This window comes from Dendrobates tinctorius, unplaced genomic scaffold (genome assembly GCF_039654945.1).
Source record: "Dendrobates tinctorius isolate UK_male_01 unplaced genomic scaffold, ASM3965494v1 ptg000007l, whole genome shotgun sequence".
NCBI classification, from domain to species: Eukaryota; Metazoa; Chordata; class Amphibia; order Anura; family Dendrobatidae; genus Dendrobates; species Dendrobates tinctorius.
The window spans coordinates 27,619,792-27,644,671 of NW_027361675.1; the positions used below are offsets into that span (position 1 = coordinate 27,619,792).

At 42.9% G+C, this 24,880-nt stretch overlaps 1 protein-coding gene across 1 annotated transcript in view; it reads left to right on the forward strand.

Moving 5' to 3' along the window:
- The window catches only part of TRIT1 (tRNA isopentenyltransferase 1), a 44,252-nt gene extending 19,916 nt beyond the window's left edge, over positions 1–24,336 (forward strand). Inside the window, exons 5-11 of the mRNA XM_073572945.1 lie at positions 2,787–2,929; positions 3,054–3,165; positions 4,066–4,175; positions 14,937–15,014; positions 18,312–18,421; positions 23,602–23,719; positions 23,800–24,336. Coding sequence (XP_073429046.1) covers positions 2,787–2,929; positions 3,054–3,165; positions 4,066–4,175; positions 14,937–15,014; positions 18,312–18,421; positions 23,602–23,719; positions 23,800–24,050 — 922 coding nt within the window. The 3' untranslated portion in view covers positions 24,051–24,336. The remainder of the gene's footprint in view (positions 1–2,786; positions 2,930–3,053; positions 3,166–4,065; positions 4,176–14,936; positions 15,015–18,311; positions 18,422–23,601; positions 23,720–23,799) is intronic.
- The last annotated feature ends 544 nt before the right edge of the window (positions 24,337–24,880 follow it).

A 24,880-nucleotide genomic window follows, 5' to 3' on the forward strand; every position in this document is an offset into this window, starting at 1 on the left:
AGGTTCAGCACTGCCTCTCATCCGTTGCCCCTATTCTTTGTTGACAGGCTGCAGCCAATCACTGGTCTCAAGGGCCTTATGCGTCCTGCATCAGCATCACCTCTGTGCGCAGTGATTGGCTGCACCTGACAACAAAGACTATATGGGTAGCAAAGAGATGGCGCTGGAATGGCGGTAGATTTGGAAAGCCTGGTTCATATGATTGTATGAAAAATCCTCTGATTTTCATCCGCATTTTCATGTCTGTTTTTTTTTTTTTTACGTCTATGTGGTATTCATATTTTTTACACCAACAGTTTAAAATGTGAATGATCAAATACAGTTTCCTCAGCTAATAATGGTAATGTATCTGCAAAAATCTGATGCATTACAGATGATCCGTATGGGATCCATTTATTTAATTTTTTTATGCCCCCATAAACTTGAGAAAATGAGTCATATCTGAAACACTGAGGAGAATAGTGCATGCTTTTTTTTTTTTTTTTTTTTACCCCCACTGGTGTGTGAAAAGCTATCATCTACAACGTCCTTTTGATTTACATTTCTACATGGACAAGAAATGCCCTTATAGTACCTTCGTCTGAATTAGTTCTTAAGTTTGTTATTAGTGGGCAAACTGTGCATTTAAGAAAAATAATAATAATCTTTGCCCTCGGACACGTACTGCTGTAGATCTCTAGGTAAATGGTTGATCATGAGCTCTTTCCAAAGATGCTCAATAGGATTTAGGTCAGGTCTCATAGAAGGCCAGTTCAGAATAGTCCAATGTTTTCCTCTTGAGCATTCTTGGGTGTTTTTAGCTGTGTGTTTTGGGTCATTATCCTGTTGCACGACCCCTGACCTGCGACTGAGACCAAGCTTTCTGACACTGGGCAGTGCATTTCTCTTTAGAATGTCTTGATAGTCTTGAGATTTCATTGTTCCCTACACAGATTCTAGGCACCCTGTGTCAGATGCAGCAAAGCAGCCCCAGAACATAACAGAGCCTCCTCCATGTTTCACAGTAGGGACAGTGTTCTTTTCTTGATATGCTTCATTTTTCCGTTTGTGAACATAGAGCTAATGTGCCTTGCCAAAAAGTTCCATTTTTGACTCATCTGTCCATCCATAGGACATTCTCCCAGAAGCTTTGTGGCTTGTCAACATGTACTCGTAGTTTGGCAAATTCCAGTCCGGCTTTTTTATGATTTTTTTTTTTTTTTTCAACAATGGTGTCCTCCTTGGTCGTCTCCCATGAAATCCACTTTGGCTCCTACAACGACTGATGGTGTGATCTGACACTGATGTTCCTTGAGCTTGACCTTCACCTTTAATCTGTTTAGAACTTTTTCTGGGCTCTTTTATTACCATTCCTATTATCCATCTCTTTGATTTGTCATCGATTTTCCTCCTGCGGCGACATCCAGGGAGGTTGACTATAGTCCCATGGAGCTTAAATTTCTGAATAATATGTACAACTGTAGTCACAGGAACATCAAGCTGCTTGGAGATGGTCTTATAACTTTGACCCTTAACATGTTTGTCTATAATTTTCTTTCTAATCTCCTGAGAGAACTCTTTCCTTTGCTTCCTCTGGTCCATGTTGTGGAGTATCTGTAGCCCTCTATACAGGCCCACTCACTGATTCCAACATTGTAGACACCTGTGATGCTAATTAGTGGACACACTGCGATTTAACATGTCCCTTTTGTCACATTATTTTCAGGGGTACCATCATTTCTGTCCAGGCCTATTTCATGACTTTTGTTTTTTAAAAAAAAACTGTGGAAGCATGGTTGAAAAGCAATGTGTGACTTTAATTTGTTCATTTTCATAGATTTTTTTATTTATCATTACTTTTGTCAGATTCAAGTTTTATTTCTGTCACCATTGTCGATTTTTCTGTCAGTAAACTAGGGGTACCAACAATTTTACCACGTGTGTAGTTTCCATTTGTCATTTTCTTGAAAATTGAGTAGCAGTAGCTTTCATTTTCAAATGTCCTGTTTCATGTTACTGGTGGGTTCCCCAAATTGCACCCCAGGGTTATTTTCCTCACTTCTGTTGGCATAGGAGATCAGAGAGTGGGTAAATGTAATGATATCCGTGGGGCCGAGTCTTTGTGTTTGTTCCACAACCTTTATAATATGTGCTAGGAATATTACTATTACTGCAGGTTACGCCTTGTATAACTAGAATCTGTCAAGTCTCAGTATGTCTTAGTGTTGCCTAAACAAGAAATATCAATGGCATATCCGCAGGTCACGTAGCTGCTTTTAGAGCTAACAGAGCTCCTCTTTTTGGCTACTACCTGGTTCAGATGACTTCATAAGTTGGCGTCCTAGAAATAAGACACCTAACTTGGCAAAAACTTTTAGCTCATCCTTTAGATGTGCTATAAATGTCTTTTGTCAATTAGGCTAAAAAATGTTCTTTTTGCCCTCGTCATTTCAGTTAATTTTTCTAGCTATGTGCAGTGGAGCCTGTAAAGATAAACCGCCATTCTGAACTGAAGAGCACACAACTCGGCAGCACCCATTGTTTCATGTTGATCTTTGTATGAACAGCAGGTGAATAGTTGCTAAGCCTGTCTAGTGACATAGCTCTCAGCGAGATCTGACTTGCTGTAACCCATTTAGGAAATCTAGAAAGTTTGCACTTCTCCCTGCCCTAAGGCCTCCAGGAGATGCATCTGCAGTTTGTTTAAAGTGATGCTGAGTGGGACCTTTGTGACTTTTGGGTGAAGAATTCTGGCATGTCCTGAACACAATTCCTGATGACCCAGTGACAGTGTATCTGTTACCCAGGAGCCTGCAGGTATATGAAGAGTCAGGTATCTCCCATACCGAACATCTAAGACGACAGCAAGAAGAAGATGGAGGTGGTCCCTTAGGAGGGTCCTTGAGATATCAGCACCATTGCATCTTATGGCTACACTCAAACCAGGAAGGTAAGGAGCAGTGATGCAGGACACTGAAAGGTACTTTGATCTATAGTGTCAAATGTTTTCTTATGTTATATCCATGTGTGTAATTGGTAGTATCTGAATCCCTTTCTCAAAATTTGTTTTTCAGTTCTTAATGCCAGACTGAATGCTAGGGTGGATGAAATGCTGGAGATGGGATTGATTCAGGAGCTCCAAGACTTCCATAAACGCTATAATGAGAAGATCATTGCTCAATCAGGGTGGGTTTTTTTGCTTGAAGAATGAGTTCTTCTGGGAGTTAGGTGTTGCTAAGGTTACTCATAGGGAAAGTTAATATGATGTGGTTAATGGAAATGATTCAGTTTTTAGGCTAGGTAATGATGCAGTTTAAAAAGTGTCTAAACTTTCATTTTTAATAATGCCCAGCATGGAAAATGATTAAACTTTGCCAATAACTTTTTTAGGGAATTAATCTTAATTTCTGTAAAATACAATAAAAATGCATGTGAGTGGCTTCCAGACCTTTCCTTTTCCACAGTCTATTTGTCTGCCTTCAGCAGCATTGATATGAGAGTACAGATGACGACAGTGAAAGACTAGTGATGAGCGACTATGCTTGGAGCATACTCTGGTGTTATCCAAGTATCTTGGGCGTGCTCGAATAATATGTTTGAGTACCCCGGCTGCATGTTTTACGTCTGTTGGACAGCCACAACACGTGCGGGGATTGCCTAACAAACAGCCGTGAATCATGCAGCCACGGGAACTCGAACATATTATTCGAGCACGCCAAAGATACTCAGAAATCATCCAAGCATGCTCAGATAACACGTTATCCGAGCACGTTCGCTCATCACTAGTACTGACCCTTTCTCTGTCCTCATCAGTACTACAAACTAGTACATTCTGATATCAGTGCACCTAAAATAGGCAAATAGACTGAGGAAAAGCAAGAATGTGGAAGTCATTTTCATGCACTTGTTTTTTTTTTTTACGGGAATGAAGACATGCCTTAATAAAATAATTGGCAAAGTTTCATAATTTCCCTTGTTGAACAAAATTATTATTAAAAAAAAAAAAAGTTCCTTTATAAAAGTAATTAATGCTTTTTGGTTAGCTATGGTAGCCTAACGTGTACATCCTACCTAACTTCTTCCTAGCCAGGATTATCAACATGGCATTTTCCAATCTATTGGCTTTAAGGAATTCCATGAATACTTGGTGACAAAGGATATTACTCCGGATCAGGCGAATATTCTTCTACAGAAAGGTGACTAATATCAGCAGTATTTTTTTTATACATAAAATATTTAATACACATTTTAGATTTTTAATATATATTTTTTTAAGCAAGTAAAGCTTATTCATTGAGTAATTAAAGATATGTCATCTTTTTAACACTTAAAGTGAAGCTGTTGTCAGGATTTTGCTGCAGGCATTGTTAGGTTGGCACCGTTACACTGATTAATATGATACCTGGGGTGATGAAATCCATCTTGTGGTTGTTGTTAAATCTTTGTTTGCATTTTTCGGTTAATGAGATTCTCGTGCTTCGGGGGCGGCTTGTGGACGGTGTTTTATTTGGTGCTCTGGCCTCATGGTCAGTCTTGTGGGCTTAAATGACAGGTCACTGAACCTTCAATGACCTGCCTCCTATTTTAACCCCTTAACGACCGCCGATACGCCTTTTAACGGCGGTAGTTAAGGGTACTAAAACCACAGCGCCGTTAATTCACGGCGCTGTGATTTAAGTGAATAGCGCCCCCCAGTGTCGGATTTTCTCCGGTGTCTCGGCTGCCAGGGTAGCCGAGACCCCAGAGAACATGAATCGGTCGGTTTTTACCGACCCCTGCTTTTGCGATCGCCGTTATTAACCCTATAACGGCGACCGCAAAAAAAAAAAAGCCGCAATTTTACATTTAATTTCTCTCTCCTCTGATGTGATCGCACATCAGAGGAGAGAGAAATAGGGTCCCCGATCCCCCCCGGTACCTCTTCGTGGCCCTCCGTCCCCTCCCGGTGGTCCCACGTCCCGCCAGCATCCTCTGATGGGCGCCGCCATCTTGAAAATGGCGGGCGCATGTGCAGTGCGCCCGCCGGGAATCTGCCGGCTCCGGCTGGCAGATTCCATTCATTATTTTGATCACTATGATAAACGATCATAGTGATCAAAATAAAAAAAATAGTACATAACCCCCCCGTTTATCACCCCCTTATATAGGCAAATATAATGAAATAAAGAAAATATTTTTTTTTTTTCAGTTTTCCGTTAGGGTTAGGCTTGGGGTAGGGTTAGGCTTGGGGTAGGGTTAGGCTTGGGGTAGGGTTAGGCTTGGGGTAGGGTTAGGCTTGGGGTAGGGTTAGGCTTGGGGTAGGGTTAGGCTTGGGGTAGGGTTAGGCTTGGGGTAGGGTTAGGCTTGGGGTAGGGTTAGGGTTGGGCTAGGGTTAGGGTTAGAGTTGGGCTAGGGTTAGGGTTAGGCTAGGGTTAGGGCTAGGGTTAGGGTCACGGCTAGGGTTAGAATTAGGGTTAGGGCGAACTAGGATTAGGGTTAGAATTGGGATTAGGGTTGGGATTAGAGTTAGGGTTGGAGCAAGAATTGAGGGGTTTCCACTATTTACCAACTTTGGGGGTCTAAAAATTGGGGTCTAAAAAATCACTTTTATGGAAATAAAAAAGACTTTATTTTCACGGCTCTGCGTTTATAAACTTTTGTGAAGCGCTTGGGGGTTCAAAGTGCTCACCACACATCTAGATAAGTTCCTTAGGGGGTCTAATTTCCAAAATGGGGTCACTTGTGGGGGGTTTCCACTGTTTAGGCCCATCAGGGGCTCTGCAAGCGCAACATGATGCCCGCAGACCATTCCATCAATGTCTGCATTCCAAAATGGCACTCCTTCCCTTCCGAGCTCTCCCATGCGCACAAACAGTGGTTCCCCACCACATATGGGGTATCGGCGTACTCAGGACAAATCGCATAACAACTGTGCGGGTATGATTTCTCCTGTTACCCTTGTAAAAATAAAAATTTGGGGGCGAAAAGATCATTTTTGTGGAAAAAAATAGATTTCTTATTTTCACGGCTCTACGTTATAAACTTCTGTGAAGCACTTGATGGTTCAAAGTGCTCACCACACATCTAGATAAGTTCCTTAATGGGTCTAGTTTCCAAAATGGGGTCACTTGTTGGAGGTTTCCACTGTTTAGGCACATTAAGGGCTCTCCGAACGCAACATGGCATCCGATCTCAATTCCAGCCAAATCTGCGTTGAAAAAGTCAAACGGCGCTCCATCCCTTGTGAGCTCTGCCGTGTGCTGAAAAAGTGGTTTACCCCCACATATGGGGTATCGGCGTATTCAGGAGAAATTGTACAACAAATTTTGTGGTTGATTTTCTCTTTTAACACTTGTGAAAATAAAAAAAAAATTGGTTCTGAAGTAATTTTTTTGCAAAAAAAAGTTAAATGTTAATTGTTTCCTTCCACATTGCTTTAGTTCATGTGAAGCACTTAAAGGGTTAATAAACTTCTTGAATGTGGTTTTGAGCACCTTGAGGGGTCTAGTGTTTAGAATGGTGCCACTTTTGGGTATTTTCTGTCATGTACACCCCTCAAAATGACTTTAAATATGATGTGGTCCCTAAAAAAAATGGTTTTGTAAATTTTGTTGTAAAAATGAGAAATCGCTGGTCAACTTTTAACCCTTATAACTTCCTAACAAAAAAAAATTTTGCTTCCAAAATTGTGCTGATGTAAAGTAGACATGTGGGAAATGTTATTTATTAAGAAATTTGTGTGACACATCTCTCTGATTTAAGGGCATAAAAGTTTAAAGTTTTAAAATTGCAAAATTTTCTAAATTTTCGCCATATTTCCATTTTTTTCATAAATAAACACAAGACTTATCGAAGAAATTTTACCACTAACATGAAGTACAATATGTCACGAAAAAACAATCTTAGAATCAGCGGGATCCATTAAAGCGTTCCAGAGTTATAACCTCATAAAGGGACAGTGGTCAGAATTGCAAAAATTGGCCTGGTAATTAAGCTGCAAACTGGCTCTGTCGCTAAGGGGTTAAATACTGCACTTGCACAATTAATATTGTGATATCTTTACTAAAAAAAATTTACTCCGGCAAAATGATGCCTGCACAGTAGCATCAATCGCTAATTTTTTTTTTTTCTTTCCTTTCTTGCTCCACCTATATGGTGCCGGTGGCCCATGCGCAGTAGCAAGTATCTGCAAGCGATGCTCTCACTCTGCGCAAGCGCCGCCCTCCTGTTTCTACTGGCTTTCAAAGCAGATTGTTTCTTTATATTGTAGTTCATGGCCAAATTCTAGCACATGGTAATAAGATGATACATGCTTCAAAAGTGACATTGCAATATCAAGAAGGAAAAGTCGTGGTATTATGAAAATCACAGTATCGATAAGACAGGTTATTGATTTGTAAATTATAAAAAATGGAAATAAAATTTTCAAAACATCTCGGATTTATTAAGTATAGAGTATGCAGTTGGGCATGCAAATCACCAAGATCTGCTGCTGGCACCTATTTTTGCAATTGACAACCAATGACATCTTAAATGTGCTCAATGGTATAAAAGTTTGATGACACTGCAGACCATCGTAGCATGTTTAGGGCATGCAGTAATACGATTGGCCTGGCATTGTTGTGTTGAAAAACGGCTCTTTGAACACTTTGGAGAAATGGTTGTGTTTCTACCAAAAATATCAGTGTATCGCTAAGATGTTAGTGTACCTGGAATGAAGACCAAAGGGGTCCACCCAACGTACATTATTCCACCTGTGGGGAATAGACAGCTCAGCTGGGATCTTTGCTTTGGCGCAAGCGTGTGGCTATGAAGTCACTTCAGCAGACTAGCAAGTTCCACATGAATATGGACACGGCATATTTATTGTGCACACTTGTTATTCAATGTTACACATGCCAAACATTAAATAAAACATCTAAGGCGGTCTGGCCACTAAATAACAATAGCAGGCTAACTACAAAATAAACCTATATAACAGCAAACAAGTCCATGTAATCTTACTGTGTCAGCTCCCAGCTCAGCAGACGAGATAGACTGAGAGATCCGAGCTCCTCCTGATTATATCAGCTGGACCAGTCAGGAAACCAAAACCTGGATTGAATAAATGGAGGGGAACTACCAGTCCTTTCCATGCTGATCACTAAGGAAACCAGGGCTGGATTACAGTGAAATAAACTGGCTTCATCATCAGTACAGGGAGACATATGAAATGAAACGGGGAGAAATATACCTGTTTTCTAGTACCTCTCCCCTTGGCACCTCACACACCCCCCTCCTCTGTTCGAGCCCGTGGGGTCGGACACGACGAGTCACCAAGCAGTGCGTTCTAGACAACGCATCTGCATTTCTGTGCGCTGTGCCCGCCCTGTGCTCAACGGAAAATTTAAACCCTTGTAATGCTAAGAACCAGCGTGTCACTCGCGCATTGCCGCCTTTTGCCCGGGACATCCACGTTAGGGGCGAATGGTCCGTCACTAGTCTAAACTGGCGACCTAGTAAATAATAGCGCAAGGTGCACAGGGCCCATTTCACAGCCAGGGCTTCCCGCTCAACTACACTGTAGTTCTTTTCTGCTCTCGTAAGCTTTCTGCTTAGATAGGCCACTGGGTGTTCCTCGCCATTTACTTCTTGAGACAAAACCGCGCCGAGGCCCACCCCAGAGGCGTCCGTTTGGACAATAAACTCCCGTTTAAAGTCTGGTGCAACCAACACTGGTTGGTCACAGAGGACTGTTTTCAATCGCTGAAAGGCCTCCTCTGCTTCTGCGTTCCACTTTATTGTGACAGATTTCGACCCCTTAGTAAGATCTGTGAGAGGAGCTGCGATGGTCGCAAAGTGTTTGATGAACCGCCTATAATAACCAACGATCCCTAAAAAAGCTACAACCTGTTTTTTGGTTACCGGTCGTGGCCAATTTTGAATAGCGTCCACTTTATTGGCTTGAGGCTTCACGACGCCTCTCCCTATGCTATATCCCAGATAGCGAGCCTCTTCCAATCCCAACGTACATTTCTTGGGATTGGCAGTCAACCCAGCTGTTTTTAGGGAGTCTAAGACGGCTTGTACTTTTGACAAATGCGTGTCCCAGTCATCGCTAAAGATAATGATGTCGTCCAAGTACGCGGATGCATACTGGCCATGGGGTTTTAGGACAATATCCATTAGACGTTGGAAGGTGGCTGCGGCACCATGCAACCCAAATGGCATATCTCGGTACTGGAATAATCCCTGGGGCGTAACAAAGGCAGTTTTCTCTTTGGCTGATTCCGTGAGGGGAATCTGCCAATAACCTTTTGTTAAGTCAATAGTGGATATGTACCTGGCCGAACCCAGTCTCTCTATCAGTTCATCGACTCTTGGCATCGAATTTCGATACTTCATTTACTTTCCGAAAATCGTTACAAAATCGGATAGTCCCATCGGGTTTGGGCACCAGTACGATAGGGCTAGCCCAATCACTCCGGGACTCCTCAATGACCCCGAGCTCCAACATCATCTTCACTTCCTGGGCAATGGCTTGTCTCCGAGCCTCCGGAATTCAATATGGTTTTAGCCGTACCCGCGTCTGTGGATCAGTAACAATGTCATGTTTAATTAGGTGAGTCCGGCCAGGAAGTTCCGAGAAAATATATGCGTTCCTCTGTATCAACTCCCTGGTCTCTCGTTTTTGGCTTTCGGATAGCGTGTCTGCAATACCCACTTCTGGCGGAGCTACCTGGGGGTCCTTTACCTTAGAAGGTGGTGCCCCTCGAGGCCCATCCTCAAGGGCAGCTCCTGCCACCAGACTCTCCCTGTCCCGCCAGGCCTTAAGCAAGTTTATGTGGTATATTTCTTCGGGCTTTCTCTTGTCTGGTTGGTGTATCTTATAATTTACTTCACCTATTCGTTCCAGCACTTCGTATGGTCCGTGCCATTTCGCAAGAGATTTATTTTCTACGGTAGGCACCAATACCAACACCCTGTTTCCGGGTTGAAAGACTCGTGTTTTTGCCGCTCGGTTGTATACCGTGCTTTGGGCATGTTGTGCGCGCTCTAAACACTCTTTAACTATTGGCATAACTGCTGCAATTCGGTCCTGCATAAGTGTTATGTGTTCAATTACACTGCGATAAGGAGTCACCTCTTGTTCCCAAGTCTCCTTGGCAATATCTAACAGGCCTCTAGGACACCGCCCATAAACCAACTCAAAAGGTGAAAAGCCTGTGGAGGATTGGGGTACCTCACGTATAGCGAACAGGAAGTATGGTAGTAGGGCATCCCAATCTCTCCCGTCCTTATCCACCACCCTTTTCAACATTCCCTTTAAGGTTTTGTTAAAGCGCTCCACCAAACCGTTAGTCTGAGGGTGATATACTGAGGTACGCAAATGGGAGATTTTTAGTAGTTTACATAAATCCTTAAGTATACGAGACATAAAGGGGGTCCCTTGATCCGTAAGTATCTCTTTCGGAATGGCGGTGCGGGAAAACATATTAACCAGCTCCTTTGAAATTGATTTCGCATTGACATTCCGCAAGGGCACTGCTTCGGGATAACGGGTGGCGTAATCCAATACTACCAAAATGTACTGATGACCCCCGGCAGATTTAACTAATGGACCGACTATATCCATTGCTATCCTCTCCAAGGGCACCTCTGTTATTGGTAAGGGCACTAAGGGGCTTCTAAAATGTGACATAGGTGCGGTCAATTGACACGTAGGACATGACCGACAGTACTGGGTCACGTTTCCCACTAGACCCGGCCAAAAGAAATGTTGCAGAATACGGTGTTTTGTCTTTTCTACCGCCAGGTGTCCTCCCAAGGGATGTTTATGTGCCAACTCCAAAACTACCTGGCGAAAGGACTTAGGTACCACTAGTTGTTCTACCACCACCCCTCGCACCTTGTCTATGTGATACAACATATCCTGCTGCACCGCCACATGTGGGAACTCGTTTTGAGCCCCTGGGTACAATGGTCTTCCCTCGGAGACCTTTATGTTTTCCCACACCCTTGCTAGAGTAGGATCCTGGTGCTGAGCGGTCCCGAACTTACCACGGGCCACCTCAAGATCAGGCATTTCTAAAACATCCTCTAGCTGGTCTGGCTCGCCTGCATACACAGCCAGAGGAGAGTCCGCAGATTCTAGTACTTCCTCTGAGATGGGTTCTCCGTCGTCTTGCTGCAATGGTTCAGGGGCTAGCTCCGGAGTACCGTCTTCAACTAGAGGGTTCATGCCACTTTTGAAGTTCCATAAGTCCCAAAATAAGGGAAAGTCTCTCCCCAGGATTACACTGTGTCCCATAGACTTTAAGACTGCCGCCTGATGTCTTTTGGTCCCTACTGGCGTGGCAAGAGTAACCCAGGCAGTGGGGCAGTTCTTAGTATCCCCATGGATGCCACTAATGCCCACGGTTAAGTTCGTTAGGGCGCTAGAGTCCACCAAACTGGCATGTACCAAAGTTACTTGACTGCCGGAATCCAAGACGGCATTCACACTATAACCGTCAACCTCGACGTGGCACACGTGTTGTTCATTTCCCGTGAGGGTCTCCGCCACAAAGACTGACTGCACATATAACGAAAGACGCCTCATAGCGTTACAGTCCATTGGCTCTGTAGTCATTGGGCAGTTAGCTGCTACATGGCCAAGCCCGCGACATCGCCAACATTGTATAGGCCCTTGTCTCCTCGATGGAGATCCCAGACGAGGTCTGCTGGCTTGATGTGAGCCCGTACCACCTACATAGTCCTTTGTAGGTCTGCTACCCTTCATTGTGACGTTCTCTTCTTTTGAAGATGAAGTAGGTTTCGCAGGACTCTCCAGCGACTTAGGTTTCGCAGGACTCTCCAGCGACTTCTTGGGGAGCCAGTGGGGTGCTAACGTCCCTTGGAGTAGGCTTTCAGAAGCATTGTAGCGTTCGACCATATTCACCAACTGGTCAGCGGTAGTTGGGTCACCCTGTCCAACCCACTTCTGGATCTTAGCGGGTAAGGACCGCAGGTACTTGTCTAGAACAACACGCTCCACCATCTGTGCGGACGTCAAAGCCTCTGGTTGCAGCCATTTTTTTACTAGATGGATGAGATCATGCATTTGTGAGCGGGCTGGCTGATGCTCCACAAAAGTCCATAAATGCACCCTCTGTGCCCGTACATACGTGTTTACTCCCAGCCTTGCCAGGATTTCGCCTTTGAGTTTGATATAGTCCATATCATCCGCTCCACTCAGATCGTAATAGGCCTTTTGTGGATCTCCGCTCAGAAATGGAGCAACTACCTCAGCCCATCTGTCCAGCGGTAAGTGCTCACGTTCTGCAATACGTTCGAACACGGTGAGGTATGCTTCCACATCATCGTCTGCGGTCATTTTAAGCAAAGTCTTCTGTACAGCTTTCTGCGCACTAGCAGCGCTTTGTGAACGGTCTCCCTCATCTCGGGGTTGCCGAACCAAGGCCTGTTTTATTGCCTCCATCTGCTCTTTCTGCATCTGATGTTGCTGCTCCAGAGCCTTCTGGAAGCAAGTATTAGTCTGCTGTTGTTGCACATTTGCTTGCAATAACTGCTTCACTAGTTCCTCCATATTACTGGACTCTTGGCTCTTCAAAAGCGCAGAAGCTTTCAGCCAGGACATACACAGCGTTTTCTCTGCAGTCACAGTCCAGCAGCCACAAGTGCCTGCATTCTCCACCATTTGTGGGGAATAGACAGCTCAGCTGGGATCTTTGCTTTGGCGCAAGCGTGTGGCTATGAAGTCACCTCAGCAGACTAGCAAGTTCCACATGAATATGGACACGGCATATTTATTGTGCGCACTTGTTATTCAATGTTACACATGCCAAACATGAAATAAAACATCTAAGGCCGTCTGGCCACTAACTAACAATAGCAGGCTAACTACAAAATAAACCTATATAACAGCAAACAAGTCCATGTAATCTTACTGTGTCAGCTCCCAGCTCAGCAGACGAGATAGACTGAGAGATCCCAGCTCCTCCTGATTATATCAGCTGGACCAGTCAGGAAACCAAAACCTGGATTGAATAAATGGAGGGGAACTACCACTCCTTTCCATGCTGATCACTAAGGAAACCAGGGCTGGATTACAGTGAAATAAACTGGCTTCATCATCAGTACAGGGAGACATATGAAATGAAACGGGGAGAAATATACCTGTTTTCTAGTACCTCTCCCCTTGGCACCTCACACCATAATCCTAGAAGTAGGAATAATGTGATGTTCCCTTTTGAAGGCTGCTTCGTGGCATTGCCCACACTGTCTACAGATCAGTCTCTTACTATCATTGCGTCCGAGACAAAAGCAGATATTATCACTGAAGAGGACAGACCTACATTGCTCCATACCAGCCTTCGGTCTCCATCTGGAGACCAAGTGGGCAATGTCATAAAGAGTCTTTCATGAGGGAAAATTACACCAGTCCTCCTCCTGGGTTTATGGTCTTTATGTTCTTGAATGGCAATCTGTGTGGTAGCTGAAACCTTCTAGTCTTATTTCCAGGTATACTAACAGCTCAGCCTTACATTGATGATCATGGAACCAGTGATAACAGCCATTTCTCCAAAGTTTCCTAGGAGCAGATTTTTCACCATGACGTTACAAGGCCTGTATGTTCCTCATATTACTATGAGCAGCCTACATGGCCTAAATGTACTAACATGGTCTGCGGTGATTCTGGACTTGTCTAACATCGAGCACATCTGAGACGTCATGGATCGGCAATTGCAAAGGGAGCTGCCAGAACATTTGCATATTGAAGTGCATTCAGCATGGCAGAAGGTTCCTATTAATAACCTCAGTGATGGCATGCCAAGGCATGTAAGTACATGCATTTCTGCACATGGCGCTCATACTTAGAGTTAGAGGTGGGCGAACCCAAACAGTAAAGTTCGGCATCCTGTACCAATACTGTTCGGGCACAGACACCAAACAAGGACATCACCAGGAAGTCCGTGTTACTATTTGGGTTTGTCGCACTGTCATGTGCATGACAGCACTGCAAACACTGCTTCTGATTGGCAGTAAAATCATTACCGCCGGTCAGAGAGCCGCAGTTCCCACGCTTTGAAATGACAGCGTGATCCTGCAGATGTGATCAGTGGTAAAATGTTTATCTCCGGTCACTGGCGTCGGCTGATCGGGCTACTGCTCCCATCAGCCTATGCATGCTGCCGCTAATGACAGCGAGAGCAGGAGTGGCTGATTTGAAGTATTCATCAGCCAGCAGCTGCTCTCTAAATAAATAATAAAAAAGGCATGTTTTCTCCTGTATTTTTTATAATCCAACAAACAAAACTGACAGCTGGGGCTGCAAACCTCAGCTGTCAGAGCTAGCAAGGATGGTTATTAAGAATAGAGGGGTCCCCACGCTGTTTATTTAAATTATTTTAATAAATAATTTAAAAAAACGGCGTGGGGTCACCCTCATTTTTGACAACCAGCATTGCTAAAGCAGACAGCTGGGGGCTGTATTTGAAGGCTTGTAAGGGGCCATGGATACATGGATATTGTCTCCCCCCCTCCCCCCTTCCCCCAGTCTAAAAATAGCAACCCGCAGCAGTCCCAGAAAAGGCACAACTATTAGTTGCGCCAATCCTGGCGCTTTGCACGGCTCTTCCCACTTTCCGTGTATTCGTGGTGAATGAGATGCTGCGAGCGCAGCATCATTGTGCAGCGGTGACCTCATCGAGGTTACTGCGGGCCAGTGAATTGCGGTGACCTCTCTCAGGTGAGATCACCACTAGCACAAGTCTCACGGTGCAGAGATGAGTTCACCGCAGTGAAACTCTACTCCTACTCAATACTAAACATATCAAAATGTTTTGAAAATGCTTCCATTTTTTTCATTATTTGCAAATCATTAACATGTCTGTAGATCCTGTGATTTCTATGATTCCATGACATTTCCTTCTGTTTACGAGTTTATGAATATATGTTCCGATACTGCTAACTAAAATAGTCGACTTATTTTACAGGTATCGAAGGTTTGAAGCAGCGAACCCAAAAATATGCCAAAAAACAAAATAAGTGGGTGCAAAACAGATTCTTGAAACGTATGTAGCTTCATCGAACCTTTACTTTTGCACTGTTGCAGGTAGCAGCTTCTTTTAATGTGCATGATCAGTAATTTAGGATTTATTTCTTGAGTTTTTGGAATGAAAAGTTGCACATGCCGCATCTTTATATAAACTTTCTTACATGGCTCAGATATGATCAGGTATGTTCTGTGACAGGTGCCTACAATATTTTGGCCTTGGAAAAATGTATATCCAAATAACTGCATAAATTAATTCCCAGATACCAATATTTAGGATCTCTGAATATATGCTTTCCATTTAAGTAGCTTTTTTTTACTGCACTATTTCTGTGATTTTTTTTTTTTTTTTCTTCATATCCCTTGTCTTTTTAGTTTGTTTCCCCCCACCCTTTCACTTCTGGATTGTAGCCAATGTCAGCAGCTGCTGTTCGCATGCTGTGGCACAAAGCAGGCATGGAGCAGGTGCTCCTCCAAAGTTTCATATTTAAAGAAGAGCAGATGGAAGGCAGGTCCTGTTCCTGCCATATTCATAACAGAAGGCACAATTTACTGCACATTTTCTGTGTTGCTATGTAGAAAAGGCTCTTATTAGCTGTGTTCGGAAATAGAAACATTGAATATAATGCTTGCTTGTTGTGTCTGTACAAGCGGATTTGGCTTTGGTAAAATAACACCTTGTAAATGGTATATTGCCTCCAGTGGAATGGTTTTAATAGAAATAAATGACTTTTGTGTCAACGCATTATGTTTCCTATGCCAGTGTTGATGAAGTCTGCGTTGGAGTAAGATGCATCAAATTCATTTAGCGGTGTGGCGCATCTTTCAAATGCCATGTGCCACCGCTACAAATGTACAGCAGTAAGGGGATGGCAACTTTCCTCATTTTTGTGGCATATGTTACTATTCATTTTTTGGGACTGCTTGGCCATGTCCTGTCCCGCTTGAGCTCTCCCCTTTTTTCAAAAGTTAGGTGGAGCCTGCGAGGACTGGCATGAAAATGACAAATCACACAATTTTTATCCAATTGTGAGTTTCTCAAAAGTGAGCAATAAAATTGATTGACAATTCTGGCTGGAGATATATATATATATATATATATATATATATATATATATATAAAAATATATATATATATATATATACACTGTATATACTCATGTATAAGCCAACCCCCCCTAATTTTGCCACAAAAAAACGGGAAAGCAGCTTATTGACTCGCGTATAAGCCTAGAGTGGAAAATGCAGCAGCTACTTGTAAATTTCAAAAATAAAAATAGATACCAATAAAAGTAAAATTAATTGAGGCATCAGTAGGTTAAATGTTTTTGAATATCCATATTGAGTCAGGAGCCCCATGTAATGCTTCATACAGTTCTTGATGGCCCCAGTAGGTGCTCCATACAAAATACGCCCCATATAATGCTGAACAAAGGTTAATAATGGCCCCATAAGATGCTCCATAGAATAATATGCCCCATATGCTGCTTCATAAAGGTTATGGCCCCATAAAATGCTCCATAGATTATGCCCCATATGCTGCCCCATAAGATGATCCATAGATTATGCCCCCATAAGATGCTCCATAGATTATGCCCTCATAAGATGCTCCATAGATTATGCCCCCATATGCTGCCCCATAAAATGCTTCATACATTATGCCCCCATATGCTGCTGCTGCTGCAAATAAAAAAAAAAAATGACATACTCACCTCTCGTTGCTGGGGGCCAGGTGCCGGTGTCCTGAACAGGCGGCTCAGGGCCCCGGCACCTGCGATATTCACCTGTCCCCGGTCCATCGCTGCGCCTGCTCTGTCCTCCGGGTCCTCTGTCAGTGACGTTCAGGCAGCAGAGGGCACGGCGCGCACTAACTACGTCATCGCGCCCTCTGCTGCCTGAACGACACTGACAGAGGACCCGGAGGACAGAGCGGGTGCAGCGATGGACCGAGGACAGGTGAATATCGCATATACTTACCTCCTCCTGGCGCGGTGTCTGCAGCCCTTGCGTCTCCGACAGCTCTTCCTTCAGCGGTCACGTGGTACCGCTCATTAAAGTCATGAATATGCGCATATTCATGACGTTAATGAGCGGTACCACGTGACCACTGGAGGAAGGTGTGGGAGAAGCAGGGGGTGTTCAGAGACATGCCAGGGAGGTTAAATATGATCTCTGACACCCCGACTCCCCTGGTATATGACTCGCGTATTAGCCAAGAGGGGGACTTTCAGCCCAAAAAATTGGGCTGAAAATCTCGGCTTATACGCAAGTATATACGGTAAATTCTGTATTTTTCGGGCAATAACAAACCTCTTTTTTAGGAGGAAAATGTAAAAAAAAAAAATTTGACGCAATAAATGTGATAAAATAGTTAATAACATGTCTGCTGATACTGTTATGGGGCAGACCTGCTGGAAGACAACTGATTGTGCAACACTCCTGTATGGGGACAGCAGTTTTGGACAACCTGTGTGGCTCTGCAGCTGTTGCCAAACTACAGTTCCCAACATCCCATCCTGTCCAATCCTTGCTGTGGGCGTCACTTGCGCACATTCATATCCTGGCATTCTCCAGCAAAATGGCACAAGGGGCAGCGCATGCTCAGATTAACCTCCAATGGTCTCCAGCACTGTGGCGCTAGTGGCTGCGCATGCGCAGAATGGGATTTTGACTCGATGGCGAGACAAGATCTCAATCTGCGCATGTGCCGCCCGCGGCGCCATTTTGCTGGAGACTGCCACCATCTTCCTGCAGTGGCGACCCTGCTCCTGCCCCCCACACCTGCCTAAACATTTTGCACAGCACTGTGTTTATACTGTAGATATTTTTCTAGTTTATTTTAATAAATATCAGCTATTTCAATATTTTTTCCAATAGAAAGCCCCCACACTTTTTGCTCCCAGTTCTGTATAACAGGGCAGGCCTCGTTAATAGGAGTGTTGCTCATACTCCAAATTAAAGACTGCAGATATAACATTCCACAGAAAGAAGTGACACTCATCAATGTTTCAATGATTTATTGGGTAGACATTCGGTATACTAATGAGTAATTCAATGAGTCAGGAGGTGCAGAAAGATTGGGAAGGCCGTTTCACCTTGTATAACGCTTCTTCTAGCTTCTGACCAGGTTACAGGAAGTGTTACACAATGCGTGACAGACCTCGCCATCTTCATGCACCTCCTGCCTCATTGAATTGTACATTCGTTTGCTGAATATCTATTGATGAAAGCTTTGAAACATTGTTGAGTTCCTCTTGTTTCTTTGAGATGTAAAATTTGTCTTTGCAATTAACAGTAAGTTTAACTTTATTTGTAGGGCCTGGACCAAATGTGCCACGTGTGTATGGACTGGATGTGACTGATATTTTAGCTTGGGACAAAAATGTTCTGTCACCCGCTATACAGATTGTCAGCAGCTTGTTACAGGTTTGCATATTTGTCTTTTTCCTATATTTTAAGTTTGTTGCCCCTAACATAATGCAATGGTACCTACTAATACTACCTATTGTTTAATTCCAACTCTTTGTGTTGAATTTTGGATGCTGCTGTATGTCTGCTTCTATATGTATCAGTGGGGCTGACAATGGATGAAGCAGGGATACGATAACTACAATATGACACAGCTACACCATTAAGCCTGCACAGTGTACATGCTACTTATACCATCACCCACCCCTCCTCCATGCACACACATGCACGCACACCCACCCATCTGGACTTAAAGAAAAGGGATGTACTATACTATACTATACGTCCGTCTGATGTCTGTATGCAAAACGGACTAAGAAGACTGTATTGGTCTTGTACAAAATTTTTAATTGTTGATATATAGAAACGGATGCCAAATGGATCTCATCAAGTTGTACAAAAATAGATTTATAGATGGTATTAAAACACAATACGCATGTAAAAAAAAAAAAAAGCAGCTATTTTTTCTGGTTAAAGTACGATCTTACATTTTCTTGTCTGAACCTTGCCTTAACCCCTTCACACCCAAGGGTGGTTTGCACGTTCATGACCGGGCCAATTTTTACAATTCTGACCACTGTACCTTTATGAGGTCATAACTCTGGAACGCTTCCATGGATCCCGGTGATTCTGACATTGTTTTCTCGTGACATATTGTACTTCATGTTAGTGGTAAAATTTCATTCAAATAACTTGCGTTTATTTGTGAAAAAAAATGGAAACTTGGCAAAAGTTTTGAAAATTTCGCAATTTTCCAACTTTGAATTTTTATGCCCTTAAATCACAGAGATACGGCACACAAAAAACTTGATAACTAACATTTCCCACATGTTTACTTTACATCAGCACAATTTTGGAACCAAAATTTTTTTTTGTTAGGAAGTTATAAGGGTTAAAAGTTGACCAGCGATTTCTCATTTTTACAACACCATTGTATTTTTAGGACCACATCACATTTGAAGCCACTTTGAGGGGTCTATATGATAGAAAATACCCAAAAGTGACACCATTCTAAAAACTGCACCCCTTAAGGTGCTCAAAACCACATTCAAGAAGTTTATTAACCCTTTAGGTGCGTCACAGGAATTTTTTTGAATATTTAAAAAAAATGAACATCTAACTTTTTTTCAAAAAAAAAAATACTTCAGGTTCAATTTTTTTTATTTTACCAAGGGTAACAGGAGAAATTGGACTGCAAAAGTTATTGTGCAATTTGTCCTGAGTACACTGATACCTGACTTGTGGGGAGGAACGACTGTTTCGGCGCATGGCAGAGCTCAGAATGGAAGGAGCGCCGTTTGACTTTTTCAATGCAAAATTGGCTGGAATTCAGATCAGACGCCATGTCACGTTTGGAGAGTCCCTGATGTACCTAAACAGTGGAAACCCCCTACAAGTGACCCCATTTTGGAAACTAGACCCCCCCAAGGAACTTATCTAGATATGTGGTGAGAACTTTGAACCCACAAGGGCTTTACAGAAGTTTATAACATACAGCGGTACAATTAAAAAATCATATTTTTTCCACAAAAATGATCTTTTCACCCCAATTTTTATTTTCCCAAGGGTAACAGGACCCTAAAAGTTATTGTGCAATTTGTCCTGAGTATGCTGATACCCCACATGTGGGGGTAAACCACTATTTGGGCGCATGGCAGAGCTTGGAAGGGAAGTAGCGCCATTTGACGTTTTTGGCTGGAATTGAGATCAGACACCATGTCGCGATTGGAAAACCCCTGATGTACCAAAACAGTGGAAACCCCCCACAAATGACACCATTTTAGAAACTAGACCCCCTAAGGAACTTATCTAGATGTGTGGTGAGCACTTTGAACCCCCCAGTGCTTCACAGAAGTTTATAACGCCCAGGCGTGAAAATAAAAAATTCGTATTTTTTCCACAAACATGATCTTTTAGTCACCATTTTTTTATTTTCCCAAGGGTAACAGGAGAAATTGAACCCCAAAAGTTGTTGTCCAATTTGTCCTGAGTACGCTGACAACCCCATATGTGGGAGAAAACTACTGTATGGACACACGTCAGGGCTCGGAAGGGAATTAGTGACGTTTTGGAATGCAGACATTGATGGAATGGTCTGCGGGTGTCATGTTGCCTTTGGAGAGCCCCTAATGTACCTAAACAGTGGAAACCCCCCACAAATGACCCCATTTTGAAAACTAGACCCCCTAAGGAACTTATCTAGATGTGTGGTGAGCACTTTGAACCCCCAAGTGCTTCACAGAAGTTTATAACGCAGAGCTGTGAAAATTAAAAAATCATATTTCTTTCCACAAAAATTATCTTTTTTTTTTTTTTTTTAAACCAGCTTTTTATTGATTTTGTTACATAAAATATACAAATTATAGAATAGAAAGGATAAGTATTAGCATACAAAAATATATCAAACGTTGTAATAGTTATAATTTTTCCATATTCTGGCCGACAGAGTCATGTGTGGGCTTGATTTTTGCGGGACGAGCTGACAATACCAGAGATTACATCGCGGGGACGCCTACCTGAGGCAGAGGGAGCCCCCAACCTCTGCCCCCCCCCCCCGAATGCAGCAGTGAGGGGGTTAACAGCCAGGGGCGGCGGGGGCGGCGCTCCTAGCTGTCAGTGCAGGATGCTCAGCCACTGCAGCGCTGAGCTCCTGCACTGATCAGGCAGGAGACGCTGAAATTTCAGCCTCTCCTGCCTGATCGCTGCTGTGTTTGGTTGGTCAGATTGACTGACCAATCACAGCGCTTGGGGTGCAGGGACCGACTGCAAGGGTCCCTGCCCCCCTTGCTGTGTCTCTCAACTGTCTATGACAGCTGTCGGCACTGAACTACCACTGTGTGTTTAAACGCAGTGGTAGTTCAAAGGCATGGCGGGGATAGTCCATCATGCTGCGGGAAGTTACTTCCTGCCATGTCGGGCTATCCCCGTCATTGGACGTTAAGGGGTTAAATTCATTTATAGGAAAGTGGTCAATGCCTAAATTCTCAATGACCCTTTGAGACTTACAGGTGCTTCTCACAAAATTAGAATATCATAAAGTTATTTTTTTTCTGTTCTTCAATACAAAAAGTGAAACTCTATGTAATATATGAGTCATTACAAACAGAGTGATCTATTTCAAGTGTTTATTTCTGTTAATGTTGATGATTATGGCTTACAGCCAATGAAAACCCAAAAGTCATTATCTCAGTAAATTGGAATAATTAACAAAAAATGCCTGCAAAGGCTTCCTAAGCTTTTAGAAAGGTCCCTTAGTCTGTTTCAGTAGGCTCCACAATCATGGGGAAGACTGCTGACTGGACAGATGTCCAGAAGGCAGTCATTGACACACTCCACAAGGAGGGTAAGCCACAAAAGGTCATTCCTAAAGAAGCTGTATGTTCACGGAGTGCCGTATCCAAGCATATTAATGGAAACTTGAGTGGAAGGAAAAAGTGTGGTAGAAAAAGGTGCACAAGCAACTGGGATAACCGCAGCCTTGAAATGATTGTTAAGAAAAGGCCATTCAAAAATATGGGGGAGAATCACAAGGAGTGGCCTGTTGCTGGAGTCATTGCTTCAAGAGCCACCGCACACAGACGTATCCAGGACATAGACTACAAGTGTTGCATTTCTTGTGTCAAGCCACTCATGACCAATAGACAACGCCAGAAGAGTCTTACCTGGGCAAAGGAGAAAAAGAACTGGACTGTTGCTCAGTGGTCCAAGGTGTTGTTTTCAGATGAAAGTAAATTTTGCATATCATTTGGAAATCAAGGTCCCAGAGTCTGGAGGAAGAGTGGAGAGGCACACAATCCAAGCTGCTTGAGGTCTAGTGTGAAGTTTCCATAATCAGTGATGGTTTGGGGAGCCATGTCACATCTGCTGGCGTAGGTCCACTGTGTTTTATCAAGACCAAAGTCAGCGCAGCTGTCTACCAGTAAATTTTAGAGCACTTCATGCTTCCCTCTGCTGACATGCTTTTTGGAGATGGAAATTTAATTCTCGGCACCTGTCCACACTGTCAAAAGTACCAATTCCTGGTTTAAAAGCAACAGTATCACTGTGCTTAATTGGCCAGCAAACTTGCCTGACCTTAACCCCATAGAGAATCTATAGGGTATTGTCAAGAGGAAGAACCAACAATGCAGACGAGCTGAAAGCTACTATCAAAGCAACCTGGACTTCCATAACACCTCAGTAGTGCCACAGGCTGATCACCTCCATGCCACGCCGCATTGATGCAGTAACTGATGCCAAAGGAGCCCAAACCAAGTATTGAGTGCATTTACTGAACATACATTTCAGTAGGCCAACATTTTGGATTTTCAAATAATTTTTCAAGCTGGTGTTCTAATATACTGAGATAATGACTTTTGGGTTTTCATTGGCTGTAAGCCATAATCATCAACATTAACAGAAATAAACACTTACAATAGATCACTGTCTGTAATGACTCTATAGAATATAGGACTTTCACTTTTTTGTGTTGAAGAACTGAAATAAATTAACTTTTTGATGATATACTAATTTTGTGAGAAGCATCTGTATAATTTTGTATAATATAAAAGTCCCATCCTGTAAGTATTTCCGGAAACATTTTGCCTACGGTTAAACTTGCCATAGACGATGGCTGTTTCCTGAATGCTCGACTACACTGACGTCACCAAAGACAGGTACATTTCGTCATGCCAGATGTGCATGTTGCTTCAATGAGGAGACAAACACAATTTTGTCAGGATCCAAATCAAGCTCGTCTGGTCATTGATACTCCTGAAATCTGAAGATTGGCAAATCTGTGCTGAGTTGCTGTACTCCTCAATGACCACAAACATTTGGTGGAGCTGTGCTGTTTTAAGCTATGTAGTGGTTTCCATCCAGCTGCCAGAGCTGTAACAGCTGACCAGTGGGGTGTTGGGCTCCAACTGCAACTATGGTTTTCTGTGGTCAGCTCGGTCTCTTGCTGTAAAACAAAGTTTTTGTTGGTGATAGACAGATGCCTAGGAGACTGAAGGTGCCAGCAGAGGGCAGAACTTGAGATTACACTAAGTGATGGCAAAATGAGATCTAAAAGTAAATGCATGAGCATAGCCATTATATGTAATGTAATTCTAACCGGATGTACACTTTCGTTTGACTTTGTTGTTTTTTACGTGTAGGACCAGCTTCCAGACATGAAGCCAATGGACCTTGTTTCTGACAGTAGTGAAAGCAAGAGAACTAGTCGACTGTGCGATTTCTGTGATCGAATTATCATTGGTGATCGTGAGTGGGCAGGTAGGTGGCAAACAATAAATCCTACAATTTTTTTTTAACTTCTTTTAGCTTAATTTTTTTTTGGTTTGTTTTATATTTAGCACATACAAAATCCAAATCACATCTTCATCATGTGAAAAAAAGGAGAAACCAAGGAGAAGAATTGAGAAATGTAGAGAAGAGGAAGATGAGCTCTAGCTTTAATCCAGAAAGTCATCTACCGGAGGTAGAGGAAACTTCTCATACACAGGGTGTACATGATGTGCAGGAAAAGAGGATGTGCACCCATCATGCGGATAGGCAGGACTCAGAATCTCCAAAGCAGCCTGCTGTTGAATCTAAAGATTTATAATTGGACACTAGGACACTACGTCTCTTTTTAGTTAATGAAAATCAGTCTAGATTATGTTAATCTGTACAACAGCAATGAAATGTCCTTCTATAATTTTGGTTTTAGTTGCTCAGCTCCTATGTTCTTGGCATTCTTGCTTTATTTCAAGGAGCCTATTTCCTCTTACGACATACTTTCATTAAGTAAATATACATAAATAGGGATGCAAATTTGTGCTTGGAGAACATGTATGTGTGGAAATAGTGTTCACTATAGCAAACTAATAAACTAAACTACATGGCTTACATTTATGAAGCCTTTTTTTTAGCTTTAACTGCAATCCAAAATTCAGAAGTCGAACATGCAATCTTTTTTAGCATTTATCAGGTTTTCAGAACAGATACAAAAATTTGCCTTCAGAGATTAAGAAAAAAATTGGTGCAAATTTTCGCCATGCATAGGTTTGATTTCTTTTTTTTTTCCTTCTGATTTTACAAGTTAAAATGCCCCGTGGCAAAGGCTTTTAAACAAAGGCCTAAAAACGCTGCTGCCTTAGTAAATCTAGACCTGTGCTTTTAAAGGGCAGTTATCACAAGCCACAGCTCCCCAACAGCGCTGTGTGTTTGCATAGAGTGGGTTCATAGATGACTTATGTCCTTATAGATCTGTTTGCATACCTTGTCTGAAATGTGCTACTTGTGGCCATTAACCCATTAGTGACCACCAATACGACTTAAATACGACTTAAAACTGACCTGATTTATAAGGGAATAGCATGCCCAATAGGTCAAAATGCAGCCGCTATGCACTATAGCTGACACCCTGCTGCCTCAGTCACGATCGGCGTTGGC